At 53.1% G+C, this 19,150-nt stretch overlaps 1 protein-coding gene across 1 annotated transcript in view; it reads right to left on the bottom strand.

The window, feature by feature from the left end:
- Positions 1 to 19,150, bottom strand: part of SLC15A4 (solute carrier family 15 member 4) — a 317,983-nt gene that overhangs the window by 187,284 nt on the left and 111,549 nt on the right. Inside the window, exon 4 of the mRNA XM_086942677.1 lies at positions 18,474 to 18,548. Coding sequence (XP_086798803.1) covers positions 18,474 to 18,548 — 75 coding nt within the window. The remainder of the gene's footprint in view (positions 1 to 18,473; positions 18,549 to 19,150) is intronic.

Raw genomic sequence — 19,150 nt, 5'->3', positions numbered from 1 at the left:
GATGCCTCTAGGAGGGGACTCTAGCTGCCATCTAAAGATGCCTCTAGGAGGGGACTCTAGCTGCCGTCTAAAGATGCCACGTGGGAGGGGACTCTAGCTACCCTCTAAAGATGCCTCTAGGAGGGGACTCTAGCTACCCTCTAAAGATGCCAAGTGGGAGGGGACTCTAGCTACCCTCTAAAGATGCCAAGAGGGAGGGGACTCTAGCTACCCTCTAAAGATGCCTCTAGGAAGGGACTCTAGCTGCTGTCTAAAGATGCCTCTAGGAGGGGTCTCAGGCTGCCGTCTAAAGATGCCAAGTGGGAGGGGTCTCTAGCTGCCCTCTAAAGATGCCAGGTGGGAGGGGACTCTAGCTGCTGTCTAAAGATGCCAAGAGGGAGGGGACTCTAGCTACCCTCTAAAGATGCCAAGAGGGAGGGGACTCTAGCTGCCGTCTAAAGATGCCTCTAGGAGGGGACTCTAGCTGCTGTCTAAAGATGCCTCTAGAAGAGGACTCTAGCTGCCATCTAAAGATGCCTCTAGGAGGGGACTCTAGCTACCGTCTAAAGATGCCAAGAGGGAGGGGACGGAGTAGTTTCTGTCCTGTAACTCCAGTTCTGTAGTAGGGGTATCTCTGTTATAGTCATAATCTAGTGAATAGTCCCGCCCATGTGCGCGGACCCCGGAGCAATCAAAAATAATCTCTTAAGCTGTCAAAACATGCAGAACTGCATAGACACTTAAGAGAGAATTTAAAGACAGATAATGCAGCCTATATCCACAGGCTACACTGTCCAATACTTCAACTGGAAATTCCACCAAAAACCACAACAGCACAGCCTGTCCAGGGTTTTCCACAGAGAAAAACCTTGCTTTGAACAGCAAAACCCTCTGGAATGATAGAGAGGAAGGAGTGGACAGACAAGCCCCATAGGCTGCCATTATGTGGCTCAAAACAGGATACTGTGCCTTTAAGAGAACTTCCCAGAAGCCTCACAGTATCCCAGAATGCAGTGCAGGTCCCTTTCACCTTCAGTTCTTTTTGAAGGCGTAACACGCCAGACCTGTAGCATTCCTTACATGAATATCTCTCTCCACCGGGGAGGAGGGCGGGCGCTTATGACTATAACAGAGATACCCCTACTACAGAACTGGAGTTACAGGACAGAAACTACTCCTTCTGTAGTAGGGGATCTCTGTGTATAGTCATAATCTAGTGAATAGAATGGCAAGCCCATCCCCACACCAAAGCGGCGGTGGAGAAACGAGAAATAACACCACTATCGTGCGAACAAATTTCGCAGCGAAGCCTGCCCAACCTGAGCATCTGCCCTGGTATCAGTGTCCAGACAGTAATGCTAAGCCAAGGTATGGACTGTCTTCCAAGTGGCGGCCATGCAGATTTCTGCAATCGGAACATTAAGCAGCAAAGCAGTCGCGGCAGCTTTGCCCCTGGTGGAATGAGCCTTAGGGTTACCTCCTAAGGTCGTATTAGTCTGTTGGTAACACAATAGTGTACAGGACACAATCCACCTAGAGATGGACTGTTTTGAGGTAGCAAAACCGGTCCAGACTGATTCATAATTGTCAAACAATTGATTTGAACCACGAATATCTCTGGTTTTAGCCAGATAAAATTCCAACACCCTCCTAACATCCAGGGAATGTAGGGACCTTCCCGCTGGAGATGCCGGATTCTGAACAAACGTAGGCAAAGTTATTGTCTGATTGACATGAAAACCAGAAAGAACCTTAGGAAGACATTTAGGGTGAGTATGCGTAACAACCTCAGCAGCATGAAATACAGTATAAGGTCCTTGGCAACACAACGCCTGAATACCACTCCTCCTGCGGGCCGATGTGATGGCCACGAGGAACGCCGCCTTCCAGGACAGATGCTGCAACGAAGCCCTATGAATAGGTTCAAAGGGCTCCTACATCAATCTGGACAGCACCACATTCAATTCCCATGAAGGCGAAGGAAGCCAGACCGGAGGGAATGCTTTCTTCCAGCCTTCCAACAAATCTTTGATCACAGGGATCTGGAAGAAGGAAGTCTGAAGGGCATTTCCTGTAGGCAGTCAGCGCAGCAATATGAACCGTAATGGAGTAGACATTAAGGCCCGACTGCGCCAGGCGTAGAAGATACAGAAGGAAGACATCTTCCTTACACGTCGACAGGGCATGGTCCTTGGACTTGCACCAGATGCAAAAACTTCTTTCACTATTAAGCAGAAGAAGTCCTAGTGGAAGGATGCTTAGCCTCCTTCAGTATGTCCATACAAACTTCTGGTAGATTCAAATGGCCATATCGCACTATCTCAGGAGCCATGCAGCCAAACTCAAAGACGAGAGGTTGGGGTGCAACGCCTGCCCCCTGAACATTGCGAGAAGGTCCGGCCTGCAAGGCCTCCGTATGAGAGGACGGAGAGACCGGTGAAGCAGGTCCGTGAACCACCACTGTCTGGGCCATTCCGGGGCAATCAGGATCATCCGCGCCCTGGACTGAGACAGCTTGATGAACACCGCCGGAATCAAGGGAAAGGGTGGAAAAGCGTACAGAAAGCTGTTCGACCAGTTAATCCAGAACGCATTCCCCAGCTTCCCCACAGGCAGTACCTGGAGGCGAAGTCTCGGCATTCGCCGAAGACTTCTCCTAGTACTTCGTCGTTTATGACCCACTCATGGCTTTCCTGAATCAGTCTGCTCAGCACGTCTGCCCGAGCATTCTGCACACCTGGCAGATGGGTAGCCGTTAGAGTCAGTCGCCAGATCGCCCGCGCCTCCTGCGACAGAGTGCGCGATCTCGAACCCCCCTGCTTGTTGAGGTAATACATTGTGGTCAAATTGTCCGTCTGTACAAGCAGAGAGTTGGTCTGGAAGGACGGAAGAAACGCCTTCAATGCCAAGGGAACAGCTCTGAGTTCCCAGAAAATGATGTGATACGTGGACTCCATCGGGGACCACGTTCCTTGTATCTGCAAGTCTCCGGAAAGCGCCCCCCAGCCGTGGGGAGACGCATCCGTCACAACAGTCTGTGTGGAAATGTCCTTGTGAAAGGGAACCCCTCTTAGGAGATTCTCCGCTGAACACTACCACTTCAGAGACTGAAGAGCACGCAGAGACAGTCATATCTTATCGCCCAAGGATCCTTTCCTCTAATCCCACTGATCCTCCAAGCACTCCTGCAAAGGTCTCATGAGCAGCCGTGCGTGTGGCGTGAGGAACATACAAGAGGCCACCGACCCCAGTAGAGAAGACACCGTCTCCACTACCATAGATGGGGCGGTCACAAGAGCCTGAGCCTTCCCAAGGGGAGATAATCGACTCTCCACCGAAGGAGACACGCTCGCTGACAGCGTATTGACGCAGGCTCCAAGTACTGTATGCACTGGACCGGAATGGGGACAGACTCTGACATGTTGATGTGCAACCCCAGCTCGTTCCAGAGAACGCACGTCCTCCTGAAGTGCGCCTGAGCTTCCGAGAAGGAGGAGGCCTTGATCATCCAATCGTCCAGGCACGGTTAGAGAAGCCACCTCGTTCTTCCACAGGCGTGCAGCTACCACTGCCATGCACTTCGAGAATAGTCTGGGCGCAGACTTCAGCCCGACTGGCAGTTCTGTGTACTGATAATGATGGGCGCAGACCTGGAATCGCAGGAACTTCCTGTGTGCAATGAGCACATGGGAGTATGCATCCCGTAGAACTATGGCACCAAGCCAATCTCCCTGTTGCAGCAGAGCATAAACCTGATGCAACGACAGCATGCGAAACTCCTCTACTGCGAATCCACTTGTTTGCTTGTCGCAAATCCAGAATGGGCCGGAACTCGTTCCTGTCCATCTCACGAACCAGAAGAACCGGGAGTACAGACCTCTCCTCTTTTGAGACAGAGGTACGTCCTCTATCGCCCTTGTCCTAGACAGGATAACGGCCTCTGCGTAGAGCTCGCACCGCTGAAACCGCGAGCCGACCGGAGGAAGTGCTGGAGGAGAGCCGATGAACCGAAGACTGACTTAGACCCAGCCGGCCTTTGTTCGCCGAGGAGCCACAAGCTCTCCCGCGTATGCGCACAATATACTTGTAAAGCATCAAATGGCGGCCCGGGACCACCGGCAAATCCTGGGAGGAAAAACGCCGCTAGAAAGGGCAGAAGGCCTCAGGCCGTTTTCCATGCCCCAAACCTACAGCCGTCCAAAAGTCTCCGATTCAGACTTCATGCGGGCCACTCACTACTCTCATGGCAACCCAAGGGTTGCCCAAAGAACGGGAGAGTAGAAGCACACTGCTGAGCCGCAGGCTGCAGAGACGTCAGGCAAATAAAAGTATGGCAATGTAGGACAAACCCACAATACCTGGGGGTCGGCAGGAGAGAAAAACTTCGCTCCGACACCGATGCCTAGATCCGAAACTATCAGGCCCATTAGACCACCTCTTGTAAGGCTTCCCTCCTGTCTCTCGGCAGAGGAACCACAAATCGGTGAAGAAAACCCCCCCCACAGAGGGATCTCACAACAACGGTCCAACAACCGCGGGCCACAGCGCAAGGCCTACATGCCGCCACCCCTGCGACCAAGTCAGGAGCACGGTCGGAGCCAGAACCTCCTGCCAGGCGGTAGTGGACGAAAGGTAAGTCCCGCCAACCAGTAAAGAGTCGGAGAGGGACTCCCCGTACTCATGGCAGACGCATCCCTGGCATCAAGGCACGGAGGTTCGCAGACTGAGGGGCAAAAGGCCCCTGGGGTGGTGGACGGAAGAGGGAACCGAGGGGATTCTGAAACATCCCCGGTGGTCTCACCAGTAGTGGTTGAGCAGGAGGCGACCTAGCAGACGTGCAGGCATGCAAGCACTCAAAACTAAGCAAAAGGACAAACGTCCCTCGTGTACACGTGGTGAGTAACCACAAACTCCCCATCAGAAGGGTTCCTCGACGCTGATCAACTGCTCTGCGTCGTGAGTGGAAGGTGCCGGGAACACAAAGTCCCCTCTACGACGGGAGGCTCACCAAGGAGCGAGGACTGGAACCAGACCCAGGCGTCAAGAGCCGGCAGTACTCTGCGGCTGTAACCCATGACACCGACCTCACTACGACGTCACCATCACTAAGACAGTGACTGTCTCTATGACAACCAACACTCAGACGTCAAAATGTCACTAGGTGTCAACCAAGGAGGCGCCGAGCCATCCCTAACGGTGACGTCCTGACCCAACGGAAGAGGGCAGAGCCCAAGTGACCAATGCCCCAAAAGGAGCATCACTGCTCCATGACGTCTAGCCTCAGTGTCCCATGACGTCGAGCATCCCTGCCCCATGACGTCGAGCATCCCTGCTCCATGACGTCGAGCATCACCGCTCCATGACGTCGAGCAACACTGCTCCATGACGTCGAGGCACCCCATGACGTCGGGGCACCCCATGACGTCGAGGTACTCCATGACGTCGACGTCGGGACACTCCATGACGTCGACGCCGAGACACTCCATGACGTCGACGTCGAGACACTCCATGACGTCGACGTCGAGACACTCCATGACGTCGACGTCGAGACACTCCATGACGTCGACGTCGAGACACTTCATGCTCGAGGCCCTTCATGACGTCGAGGCACCTCATGACGTCGAGGCACCTCATGACGTCGAGGCACTTCATGACGTCGAGGCACTTCATGACGTCGAGGTACTCCACGACGTCGACGTCGAGGCACTCCATGACGTCGACGTCGAGGCACTCCATGACGTCGACGTCGAGGCACTCCATGACGTCGACGTCGAGGCACTCCATGACGTCGACGTCGAGGCACTCCATGACGTCGACGTCGAGGCGCTCCATGACGTCGAGGCACTCCATGACGTCGAGGCACTCCATGACGTCGAGGCACTCCATGACGTCGAGGCACTCCATGACGTCGACGTCGAGGCACTCCATGACGTCGAGGCACTCCATGACGTCGACGTCGAGGCACTCCATGACGTCGATGTCGAGGCACTCCATGACGTCGACGTCTAGGCACTCCATGACGTCCAGGCACTCCACGTGCCGACTGGAACCGCGTCATAGCTCAGACGTGCCCTTACTGGGGATAACCCCAGAGATCACAGCATGGGACTCGGTAGAGGACCTACCCTCACCTCACCCAGAGGCTGATGATGCCTTCAAACTCCTCTGTTTGAAACCTGGAAGCCGAAGCCCCCTAGAAAAGAAGGTACAGAGAAGACAGGTGTCCAAAGACACAGGCAAGCACAGAGTACAAACCCTGTGAGCTTCAGCTTTGGCCTTCAGTTCAGCTGCAGACAAAGCACATGTCAGACTAGAAATAGTCTAAAGACAAAAAGACTGCAGAAATTCTGCCAAAAAACCGCAGCAGAATGCAGATAAAGGCCAAAGACGTCGAGTGAAGCTACAAAAATCCAAAAATATCACAAAAATAGTATAGAAAAAGCTCAGAAAGGAAGAGCTAATGCTCCAGGGTCCTGCTAGCAGGAGCCGGAAAAAAGAACTGAAGGTGAAAGGGACCTGCACTGCATTCTGGGATACTGTGAGGCTTCTGGGAAGTTCTCTTAAAGGCACAGTATCCTGTTTTGAGCCACATAATGGCAGCCTATGGGGCTTGTCTGTCCACTCCTTCCTCTCTATCATTCCAGAGGGTTTTGCTGTTCAAAGCAAGGTTTTTCTCTGTGGAAAACCCTGGACAGGCTGTGCTGTTGTGGTTTTTGGTGGAATTTCCAGTTGAAGTATTGGACAGTGTAGCCTGTGGATATAGGCTGCATTATCTGTCTTTAAATTCTCTCTTAAGTGTCTATGCAGTTCTGCATGTTTTGACAGCTTAAGAGATTATTTTTGATTGCTCCGGGGTCCGCGCACATGGGCGGGACTATTCACTAGATTATGACTATACACAGAGATCCCCTACTACAGAATCTAGCTACCCTCTAAAGATGCCAAGAGGGAGGGGACTCTAGCTACCCTCTAAAGATGCCTCTAGGAAGGGACTCTAGCTGCTGTCTAAAGATGCCTCTAGGAGGGGACTCTAGCTGCCGTCTAAAGATGCCAAGTGGGAGGGGACTCTAGCTACCATCTAAAGATGCCTCTAGGAGGGGACTCTAGCTGGCGTCTAAAGATTCCTCTAGGAGGGGACTCTAGCTGCCGTCTAAAGATGCCTCTAGGATGGGACTCTAGCTGCCGTCTAAAGATGCCAAGTAGGAGGGGACTCTAGCTGCCCTCTAAAGATGGCAAGTAGGAGGGGACTCTAGCTGCCGTCTAAAGATGCCAAGTAGGAGGGGACTCTAGCTGCCCTCTAAAGATGGCAAGTAGGAGGGGACTCTAGCTGCCCTCTAAAGATGGCAAGTGGGAGGGGACTCTAGCTGCCGTCTAAAGATGCCTCTAGGAGGGGACTCTAGCTGCCGTCTAAAGATGCCACGTGGGAGGGGACTCTAGCTACCCTCTAAAGATGCCTCTAGGAGGGGACTCTAGCTACCCTCTAAAGATGCCAAGTGGGAGGGGACTCTAGCTACCCTCTAAAGATGCCAAGAGGGAGGGGACTCTAGCTACCCTCTAAAGATGCCTCTAGGAAGGGACTCTAGCTGCTGTCTAAAGATGCCTCTAGGAGGGGTCTCAGGCTGCCGTCTAAAGATGCCAAGTGGGAGGGGTCTCTAGCTACCCTCTAAAGATGCCAGGTGGGAGGGGACTCTAGCTGCTGTCTAAAGATGCCAAGAGGGAGGGGACTCTAGCTACCCTCTAAAGATGCCAAGAGGGAGGGGACTCTAGCTACCCTCTAAAGATGCCAAGAGGGAGGGGACTCTAGCTACCCTCTAAAGATGCCTCTAGGAGGGGACTCTAGCTGCCGTCTAAAGATGCCAAGTGGGAGGGGACTCTAGCTGCCGTCTAAAGATGCCAAGTGGGAGGGGACTCTAGCTGCCGTCTAAAGATGCCTCTAGGAGGGGACTCTAGCTGGCGTCTAAAGATGCCTCTAGGAGGGGACTCTAGCTGCCGTCTAAAGATGCCTCTAGGAGGGGACTCTAGCTGCCGTCTAAAGATGCTAAGTAGGAGGGGACTCTAGCTGCCCTCTAAAGATGGCAAGTAGGAGGGGACTCTAGCTGCCGTCTAAAGATGCCAAGTAGGAGGGGACTCTAGCTGCCCTCTAAAGATGGCAAGTAGGAGGGGACTCTAGCTACCCTCTAAAGATGCCTCTAGGAGGGGACTCTAGCTGCCGTCTAAAGATGCCTCTAGGAGGGGACTCTAGCTGCCGTCTAAAGATGCCTCTAGGAGGGGACTCTAGCTGCCGTCTTAAGATGCCTCTAGGAGGGGACTCTAGCTGCCGTCTAAAGATGCCAAGTAGGAGGGGACTCTAGCTGCCGTTTAAAGATGCCAAGTAGGAGGGGACTCTAGCTGCCGTCTAAAGATGCCAAGTAGGAGGGGACTCTAGCTGCCATCTAAAGATGCCTCTAGGAGGGGACTCTAGCTGCCGTCTAAAGATGTCTCTAAGAGGGGACTCTAGCTGCCGTCTAAAGATGCCTCTAGGACGGGACTCTAGCTGCCGTCTAAAGATGCCAAGTGGGAGGGGACTCTAGCTACCCTCTAAAGATGCCTCTAGGAGGGGACTCTAGCTACCCTCTAAAGATGCCAAGTGGGAGGGGACTCTAGCTGCCGTCTAAAGATGCCTCTAGGAGGGGACTCTAGCTGCCGTTTAAAGATGCCAAGTAGGAGGGGACTCTAGCTGCCGTCTAAAGATGCCAAGTAGGAGGGGACTCTAGCTGCCCTCTAAAGATGCCAAGTAGGAGGGGACTCTAGCTGCCGTCTAAAGATGCCTCTAGGAGGGGACTCTAGCTGCCGTCTAAAGATGCCAAGTAGGAGGGGACTCTAGCTGCCATCTAAAGATGCCTCTAGGAGGGGACTCTAGCTGCCGTCTAAAGATGCCAAGTAGGAGGGGACTCTAGCTGCCATCTAAAGATGCCTCTAGGAGGGGACTCTAGCTGCCGTCTAAAGATGCCAAGTAGGAGGGGACTCTAGCTGCCATCTAAAGATGCCTCTAGGAGGGGACTCTAGCTGCCGTCTAAAGATGCCAAGTAGGAGGGGACTCTAGCTGCCATCTAAAGATGCCTCTAGGAGGGGACTCTAGCTGCCGTCTAAAGATGCCAAGTAGGAGGGGACTCTAGCTGCCATCTAAAGATGCCTCTAGGAGGGGACTCTAGCTGCCGTCTAAAGATGTCTCTAAGAGGGGACTCTAGCTGCCGTCTAAAGATGCCTCTAGGACGGGACTCTAGCTGCCGTCTAAAGATGCCAAGTGGGAGGGGACTCTAGCTACCCTCTAAAGATGCCTCTAGGAGGGGACTCTAGCTACCCTCTAAAGATGCCAAGTGGGAGGGGACTCTAGCTGCCGTCTAAAGATGCCTCTAGGAGGGGACTCTAGCTGGCGTCTAAAGATGCCTCTAGGAGGGGACTCTAGCTGCTGTCTAAAGATGCCTCTAGGAGGAGACTCTAGCTGCCGTCTAAAGATGCCTCTAGGAGGGGACTCTAGCTGCCCTCTAAAGATGCTTTTAGGAGGGGACTCTAGCTGCCGTCTAAAGATGCTTTTAGGAGGGGACTCTAGCTGCCGTCTAAAGATGCCTCTAGGACGGGACTCTAGCTGCCGTCTAAAGATGTCTCTAAGAGGGGACTCTAGCTGCCGTCTAAAGATGCCTCTAGGACGGGACTCTAGCTGCCGTCTAAAGATGCCAAGTGGGAGGGGACTCTAGCTACCCTCTAAAGATGCCTCTAGGAGGGGACTCTAGCTGCCGTCTAAAGATGCCTCTAGGAGGGGACTCTAGCTGCCGTCTAAAGATGCCAAGTGGGAGGGGACTCTAGCTGCCGTCTAAAGATGCCTCTAGGAGGGGACTCTAGCTGCAGTCTAAAGATGCCTCTAGGAGGGGACTCTAGCTGCCGTCTAAAGATGCCAAGTGGGAGGGGACTCTAGCTGCCGTCTAAAGATGCCTCTAGGAGGGGACTCTAGCTGCCGTCTAAAGATGCCAAGTGGGAGGGGACTCTAGCTACCCTCTAAAGATGCCTCTAGGAGGGGACTCTAGCTACCCTCTAAAGATGCCTCTAGGAGGGGACTCTAGCTGCCGTCTAAAGATGCCTCTAGGAGGGGACTCTAGCTGCCGTCTAAAGATGCCTCTAGGAGGGGACTCTAGCTACCTCTAAAGATGCCTCTAGGAGGGGACTCTAGCTGCCGTCTAAAGATGCCTCTAGGAGGGGACTCTAGCTGGCGTCTAAAGATGCCTCTAGGAGGGGTCTCAGGCTGCCGTCTAAAGATGCCAAATAGGAGGGGACACTAGCTACCCTCTAAAGATGCCTCTAGGAGGGGACTCTAGCTACCCTCTAAAGATGCCTCTAGGAGGGGACTCTAGCTACCCTCTAAAGATGCCAAGTGGGAGGGGACTCTAGCTACCCTCTAAAGATGCCTCTAGGAGGGGACTCTAGCTACCCTCTAAAGATGCCTCTAGGAGGGGACTCTAGCTACCCTCTAAAGATGCCAAGTGGGAGGGGACTCTAGCTGCCGTCTAAAGATGCCAAGTGGGAGGGGACTCTAGCTACCCTCTAAAGATGCCTCTAGGAGGGGACTCTAGCTACCCTCTAAAGATGCCAAGTGGGAGGGGACTCTAGCTGCCGTCTAAAGATGCCAAGTAGGAGGGGACTCTAGCTGCCGTCTAAAGATGCCAAGTAGGAGGGGACTCTAGCTGCAGTCTAAAGATGCCTCTGGGAGGGGACTCTAGCTGCCGTCTAAAGATGCCAAGTAGGAGGGGACTCTAGCTGCAGTCTAAAGATGCCTCTGGGAGGGGACTCTAGCTGCCGTCTAAAGATGCCAAGTAGGAGGGGACTCTAGCTGCCGTCTAAAGACGTCAAGTAGGAGGGGACTCTAGCTACCCTCTAAAGATGCCTCTAGGAGGGGACTCTAGCTGCAGTCTAAAGATGCCTCTAGGAGGGGTCTCAGGCTGCCGTCTAAAGATGCCAAGTGGGAGGGGTCTCTAGCTACCCTCTAAAGATGCCAAGTGGGAGGGGACTCTAGCTGCCCTCTAAAGATGCCAAGTGGGAGGGGACTCTAGCTACCCTCTAAAGATGCCTCTAGGAGGGCTAGCTGCAGTCTAAAGATGCCAAGTAGGAGGGGATTCTAGCTGCCGTCTAAAGATGCCAAGTGGGAGGGGACTCTAGCTGCCGTCTAAAGATGCCTCTAGGAGGGGACTCTAGCTGCCGTCTAAAGATACCTCTAGGAGGGGACTCTAGCTGGCGTCTAAAGATGCCTCTAGGAGGGGAGTAGCTGCCTTCTAAAGATGCCTCTAGGAGGGGACTCTAGCTGCTGTCTAAAGATGCCTCTAGGAGGGGACTCTAGCTGCCGTCTAACGATGCCAAGTAGGAAGGGACTCTAGCTACCCTCTAAAGATGCCTCTAGGAAGAGACTCTAGCTGCCGTCTAAAGATGCCAAGTGGGAGGGGACTCTAGCTATCCTCTAAAGATGCCTCTAGGAGGGGTCTCTAGCTGCCGTCTAAAGATGCCTCTAGGAGGGGACTCTAGCTACCTCTAAAGATGCCTCTAGGAGGGGACTCTAGCTGCCGTCTAAAGATGCCTCTAGGAGGGGACTCTAGCTACCTCTAAAGATGCCTCTAGGAGGGGACTCTAGCTACCATCTAAAGATGCCTCTAGGAGGGGACTCTAGCTACCTCTAAAGATGCCTCTAGGAGGGGACTCTAGCTGCCGTCTAAAGATGCCTCTAGGAGGGGACTCTAGCTACCTCTAAAGATGCCTCTAGGAGGGGACTCAAGCTGCCATCTAAAGATGTCAAGTGGGAGGGGACTCTAGCTACCCTCTAAAGATGCCTCTAGGAGGGACTCTAGCTGCAGTCTAAAGATGCCTGTAGGAGGGGACTCTAGCTGCCGTCTAAAGATGCCTCTAGGAGGGGACTCTAGCTGCCCTCTAAAGATGCCAAGTAGGAGTGGTCTCTAGCTGCCCTCTAAAGATGCCAAGTAGGAGGGGACTCTAGCTGCCGTCTAAAGATGCCAAGTAGGAGGGGACTCTAGCTGCCGTCTAAAGATGCCTCTAGGAGGGGACTCTAGCTACCGTCTAAAGATGCCAAGTAGGAGGGGACTCTAGCTGCCATCTAAAGATGCCTCTAGGAGGGGACTCTAGCTGTCGTCTAAAGATGCCTCTAAGAGCGGACTCTAGCTGCCGTCTAAAGATGCCTCTAGGACGGGACTCTAGCTGCTGTCTAAAGATGCCTCTAGGAGGGGACTCTAGCTGCCGTCTAAAGATGCCTCTAGGACGGGACTCTAGCTGCTGTTAAAGATGCCTCTAGGAGGGGACTCTAGCTGCCGTCTAAAGATGCCTCTAGGAGGGGACTCTAGCTGCCGTCTAAAGATGCCTCTAGGACGGGACTCTAGCTGCTGTTAAAGATGCCTCTAGGAGGGGACTCTAGCTGCCGTCTAAAGATGCCTCTAGGAGGGGACTCTAGCTGCCGTCTAAAGATGCCTCTAGGAGGGGACTCTAGCTACCCTCTAAAGATGCCTCTAGAAGGAGACTCTAGCTGCCGTCTAAAGATGCTTTTAGGAGGGGACTCTAGCTGCCGTCTAAAGATGCCTTTAGGAGGGGACTCTAGCTGCTGTCTAAAGATGCCTCTAGGAGGGGACTCTAGCTGCTGTTAAAGATGCCTCTAGGAGGGGACTCTAGCTGCTGTCTAAAGATGCCAGGTGGGAGGGGACTCTAGCTACCCTCTAAAGATGCCTCTAGGAGGGGACTCTAGCTACCCTCTAAAGATGCCAAGTAGGAGTGGTCTCTAGCTGCCCTCTAAAGATGCCAAGTAGGAGGGGACTCTAGCTACCCTCTAAAGATGCCAAGTGGGAGGGGACTCTAGCTACCCTCTAAAGATGCCTCTAGGAGGGGACTCTAGCTACCCTCTAAAGATGCCTCTAGGAGGGGACTCTAGCTGCCGTATAAAGATGCCTCTAGGAGGGGACTCTAGCTGCTGTCTAAAGATGCCTCTAGGAGGGGACTCTAGCTGCCGTCTAAAGATGCCAAGTAGGAGGGGACTCTAGCTGCCATCTAAAGATGCCTCTAGGAGGGGACTCTAGCTGCCGTCTAAAGATGCCAAGTGGGAGGGGACTCTAGCTACCCTCTAAAGATGCCTCTAGGAGGGGACTCTAGCTACCCTCTAAAGATGCCAAGTGGGAGGGGACTCTAGCTACCCTCTAAAGATGCCTCTAGGAGGGGACTCTAGCTGCCGTATAAAGATGCCTCTAGGAGGGGACTCTAGCTGCCGTATAAAGATGCCTCTAGGAGGGGACTCTAGCTGCCGTCTAAAGATGCCAAGTGGGAGGGGACTCTAGCTACCCTCTAAAGATGCCTCTAGGAGGGGACTCTAGCTACCCTCTAAAGATGCCAAGTGGGAGGGGACTCTAGCTACCCTCTAAAGATGCCTCTAGGAAGGGACTCTAGCTCTGTCTAAAGATGCCTCTAGGAGGGGACTCTAGCTGCCGTCTAAAGATGCCAAGTGGGAGGGGACTCTAGCTACCCTCTAAAGATGCCAAGTGGGAGGGGACTCTAGCTACCCTCTAAAGATGCCAAGTGGGAGGGGACTCTAGCTACCCTCTAAAGATGCCTCTAGGAGGGGACTCTAGCTACCCTCTAAAGATGCCTCTAGGAGGGGACTCTAGCTGCCTCTAAAGATGCCAAGTAGGAGGGGACTCTAGCTGCCGTCTAAAGATGCCAAGTAGGAGGGGACTCTAGCTGCCCTGTAAAGATGCCTCTAGGAGGGGACTCTAGCTGCCCTCTAAAGATGCCTCTAGGAGGGGACTCTAGCTGCCCTCTAAAGATGCCAGGTGGGAGGGGACTCTAGCTACCCTCTAAAGATGCCTCTAGGAGGGGACTCTAGCTACCCTCTAAAGATGCCAAGTGGGAGGGGACTCTAGCTACCCTCTAAAGATGCCAACTAAGAGGGGACTCTAGCGTCCGTCTAAAGATGCCAAGTGGGAGGGGACTCTAGCTGCCGTCTCAAGATGCCAAGTTGGAGGGGACTCTAGCTACCCTCTAAAGATGCCAAGTGGGAGGGGACTCTAGCTACCCTATATAGATGCCAAGTGGGAGGGGACTCTAGCTACCCTCTAAAGATGCCAAGTGGGAGGGGACTCTAGCTACCCTCTAAAGATGCCTCTAGGAAGGGACTCTAGCTGCTGTCTAAAGATGCCTCTAGGAGGGGACTCTAGCTGCCGTCTAAAGATGCCAAGTGGGAGGGGACTCTAGCTACCCTCTAAAGATGCCAAGAGGGAGGGGACTCTAGCTACCCTCTAAAGATGCCTCTAGGAGGGGACTCTAGCTGCTGTCTAAAGATGCCTCTAGGAGGGGACTCTAGCTGCCGTCTAAAGATGCCAGGTGGGAGGGGACTCTAGCTACCCTCTAAAGTTGCCTCTAGGAGGGGACTCTAGCTACCCTCTAAAGATGCCAAGTGGGAGGGGACTCTAGCTGCCGTCTAAAGATGCCTCTAGGAGGGGACTCTAGCTGCCGTCTAAAGATGCCTCTAGGAGGGGACTCTAGCTACCTCTAAAGATGCCTCTAGGAGGGGACTCTAGCTACCCTCTAAAGATGCCTCTAGGAGGGGACTCTAGCTACCCTCTAAAGATGCCTCTAGGAGGAGACTCTAGCTACCCTCTAAAGATGCCTCTAGGAGGGGACTCTAGCTACCCTCTAAAGATGCCTCTAGGAGGGGACTCTAGCTACCCTCTAAAGATGCCTCTAGAAGGGGACTCTAGCTACCCTCTAAAGATGCCTCTAGGAGGGGACTCTAGCTACCCTCTAAAGATGCCTCTAGGAGGGGACTCTAGCTACCCTCTAAAGATGCCAAGTGGGAGGGGACTCTAGCTACCCTCTAAAGATGCCTCTAGGAGGGGACTCTAGCTGCCGTCTAAAGATGCCTCTAGGAGGGGACTCTAGCTGCCGTCTAAAGATGCCTCTAGGAGGGGACTCTAGCTGCCGTCTAAAGATGCCACGTGGGAGGGGACTCTAGCTGCCGTCTAAAGATGCCACGTGGGAGGGGACTCTAGCTACCCTCTAAAGATGCCTCTAGGAGGGGACTCTAGCTACCCTCTAAAGATGCCAAGTGGGAGGGGACTCTAGCTACCCTCTAAAGATGCCAAGTGGGAGGGGACTCTAGCTACCCTCTAAAGATGCCTCTAGGAGGGGACTCAAGCTACCCTCTAAAGATGCCTCTAGGAGGGGACTCTAGCTGCCTCTAAAGATGCCTCTAGGAGGGGACTCTAGCTGCGGTCTAAAGATGCCAAGTGGGAGGGGACTCTAGCTGCCGTCTAAAGATGTCAAGTGGGAGGGGACTCTAGCTACCCTCTAAAGATGCCTCTAGGAGGGGACTCTAGCTGCCGTCTAAAGATGCCAAGTAGGAGGGGACTCTAGCTACCCTCTAAAGATGCCTTTAGGAGGGGACTCTAGCTACCCTCTAAAGATGCCAAGTAGGAGGGGACTCTAGCTGCCCTGTAAAGATGCCTCTAGGAGGGGACTCTAGCTGCCCTCTAAAGATGCCTCTAGGAGGGGACTCTAGCTGCCTCTAAAGATGCCTCTAGGAGGGGACTCAAGCTACCCTCTAAAGATGCCTCTAGGAGGGGACTCTAGCTGCCTCTAAAGATGCCTCTAGGAGGGGACTCTAGCTGCGGTCTAAAGATGCCAAGTGGGAGGGGACTCTAGCTGCCGTCTAAAGATGCCAAGTAGGAGGGGACTCTAGCTACCCTCTAAAGATGCCTCTAGGAGGGGACTCTAGCTACCCTCTAAAGATGCCTCTAGAAGGAGACTCTAGCTGCCGTCTAAAGATGCCTCTAGGAGGGGACTCTAGCTGCTGTCTAAAGATGCCTCTAGAAGAGGACTCTAGCTGCCATCTAAAGATGCCTCTAGAAGAGGACTCTAGCTGCCATCTAAAGATGCCTCTAGGAGGGGACTCTAGCTGCCGTCTAAAGATGCCAAGTAGGAGGGGACTCTAGCTACCCTCTAAAGATGCCAAGTAGGAGGGGACTCTAGCTGCCGTCTAAAGATGCCTCTAGGAGGGGACTCTAGCTGCTGTCTAAAGATGCCTCTAGAAGAGGACTCTAGCTGCCATCTAAAGATGCCTCTAGGAGGGGACTCTAGCTGCCGTCTAAAGATGCCAAGTAGGAGGGGACTCTAGCTACCCTCTAAAGATGCCAAGTAGGAGGGGACTCTAGCTGCTGTCTAAAGATACCTCTAGGAGGGGTCTCTAGCTGCCGTCTAAAGATGCCAAGTAGGAGGGGACTCTAGCTGCTGTCTAAAGATGCCAAGTAGGAGGGGACTCTAGCTGCCCTGTAAAGATGCCTCTAGGAGGGGACTCTAGCTGCCCTCTAAAGATGCCTCTAGGAGGGGACTCTAGCTGCCCTCTAAAGATGCCTCTAGGAGGGGACTCTAGCTGCCGTCTAAAGATGCCTCTAGGAGGGGACTCTAGCTGCCCTCTAAAGATGCTTTTAGGAGGGGACTCTAGCTGCCGTCTAAAGATGCTTTTAGGAGGGGACTCTAGCTGCCGTCTAAAGATGCCTCTAGGAGGGGACTCTAGCTGCCGTCTAAAGATGCCTCTAGGAGGGGACTCTAGCTGCTGTCTAAAGATACCTCTAGGAGGGGATTCTAGCTGCCGACTAAAGATGCCAAGTAGGAGGGGACTCTAGCTACCCTCTAAAGATGCCAAGTAGGAGGGGACTCTAGCTGCCCTGTAAAGATGCCTCTAGGAGGGGACTCTAGCTGCCCTCTAAAGATGCCTCTAGGAGGGGACTCTAGCTGCCCGCTAAAGATGCCTTTAGGAGGGGACTCTAGCTACCCTCTAAAGATGCCTCTAGGAGGGGACTCTAGCTGCCCTGTAAAGATGCCTCTAGGAGGGGACTCTAGCTGCCCTCTAAAGATGCCTCTAGGAGGGGACTCTAGCTGCCTCTAAAGATGCCTCTAGGAGGGGACTCAAGCTACCCTCTAAAGATGCCTCTAGGAGGGGACTCTAGCTGCCTCTAAAGATGCCTCTAGGAGGGGACTCTAGCTGCGGTCTAAAGATGCCAAGTGGGAGGGGACTCTAGCTGCCGTCTAAAGATGTCAAGTGGGAGGGGACTCTAGCTACCCTCTAAAGATGCCTCTAGGAGGGGACTCTAGCTGCCGTCTAAAGATGCCAAGTAGGAGGGGACTCTAGCTACCCTCTAAAGATGCCTTTAGGAGGGGACTCTAGCTACCCTCTAAAGATGCCAAGTAGGAGGGGACTCTAGCTGCCCTGTAAAGATGCCTCTAGGAGGGGACTCTAGCTGCCCTCTAAAGATGCCTCTAGGAGGGGACTCTAGCTGCCTCTAAAGATGCCTCTAGGAGGGGACTCAAGCTACCCTCTAAAGATGCCTCTAGGAGGGGACTCAAGCTACCCTCTAAAGATGCCTCTAGGAGGGGACTCTAGCTGCCTCTAAAGATGCCTCTAGGAGGGGACTCTAGCTGCGGTCTAAAGATGCCAAGTGGGAGGGGACTCTAGCTGCCGTCTAAAGATGTCAAGTGGGAGGGGACTCTAGCTACCCTCTAAAGATGCCTCTAGGAGGGGACTCTAGCTGCCCTCTAAAGATGCCTCTAGGAGGGGACTCTAGCTGCCGTCTAAAGATGTCAAGTGGGAGGGGACTCTAGCTACCCTCTAAAGATGCCTCTAGGAGGGGACTCTAGCTGCCCTCTAAAGATGCCTCTAGGAGGGGACTCTAGCTACCCTCTAAAGATGCCAAGTGGGAGGGGACTCTAGCTACCCTCTAAAGATGCCAAGTGGGAGGGGACTCTAGCTGCCCTCTAAAGATGCCTCTAGGAGGGGACTCTAGCTGCCGTCTAAAGATGCCAAGTGGGAGGGGACTCTAGCTACCCTCTAAAGATGCCAAGTGGGAGGGGACTCTAGCTACCCTCTAAAGATGCCTCTAGGAGGGGACTCTAGCTGCCCTCTAAAGATGCCTCTAGGAGGGGACTCTAGCTGCCGTCTAAAGATGCCAAGTGGGAGGGGACTCTAGCTACCCTCTAAAGATGCCTCTAGGAGGGGACTCTAGCTACCCTCTAAAGATGCCAAGTGGGAGGGGACTCTAGCTACCCTCTAAAGATGCCTCTAGGAGGGGACTCTAGCTGCCGTCTAAAGATGCCTCTAGGAGGGGACTCTAGCTGCCGTGTAAAGATGCCAACTAGGAGGGGATTCTAGCTGAACGTCTAAAGATGCCTTTAAGAGGGGACTCTAGCTGTCGTCTAAAGATGCCTCTAGGAGGGGACTCTAGCTGCCCTCTAAAGATGCCAACTAGGAGGGGATTCTAGCTGCCAACTCCATCCTAGGACACGTGATTTTAACCACCAGACACCAATGAGTTTTAGAAAGCCAACAATAAGGAAGGAGGAATAACATAGAAGTGAATCATGTTTGCTGTTAGAGGACACTGGGCACTGTCAAACCACATGCAATAAAGTACAAGAGAAATGCTTACCGTGTTCGGGTTTTTCTTGTCCGCCAACCCTGGGATCTTCAGATGAAGGCTCTGGAGCACATACGTCGTCTGCATCTAGAGAGAGGTTGGAAACAGATTATGTCGGCCATACCAATAATATTATCATCCGGTTTTGTGCTGTTTGAGGTTTGTGAAGTTTTTTTGCTGCACTCTCCTTCAAACAGGGTCTTCAGGCGACTTCTTAACATCTCATCGCTCACCAGAGCATCTTTTAATCCACAGCCAAGTGGAAGGGACCAAAAAGTGGTTTGAATCGTCAACATCTCCTTAGAGACTCTCCCGACTCAGTTTGTTGCTCAATACCAGTTAAAAGGGGTCGATTTGATGGGAGCAGCCTCATTTACTGTCCTTCAACTAGGTTCTGTGTCTTTGATGTGGGTTGAGCGTTTAGATAACCAGCCTATTAATGTGTTTAAATCATATAGTTTTAATAAATGGTCATGAAGGGGCCTTTACACTCTGTCTGATCGCCCGAGTGTTCCAGTCCTCAGATCACCCCTGGCAGAGAAGCACCCCTGCCTGAATTGACGACGTCAGTGCAAGAAACTACCGCTGCATATTAAGTCCAAGTGTGACTAGGAGACCATTGTGCCTGGGGATGAATTGGTCGCAACGCATGCCAAAGCGGAGAGGCACATTGTAAAACATTCTCATTT

Source organism: Lissotriton vulgaris, chromosome 11 (genome assembly GCF_964263255.1).
Source record: "Lissotriton vulgaris chromosome 11, aLisVul1.2, whole genome shotgun sequence".
Taxonomy (NCBI): domain Eukaryota; kingdom Metazoa; phylum Chordata; class Amphibia; order Caudata; family Salamandridae; genus Lissotriton; species Lissotriton vulgaris.
Note: the sequence above shows the minus strand (reverse complement) of the source record. Positions and strands in the feature narration are given on the sequence as shown.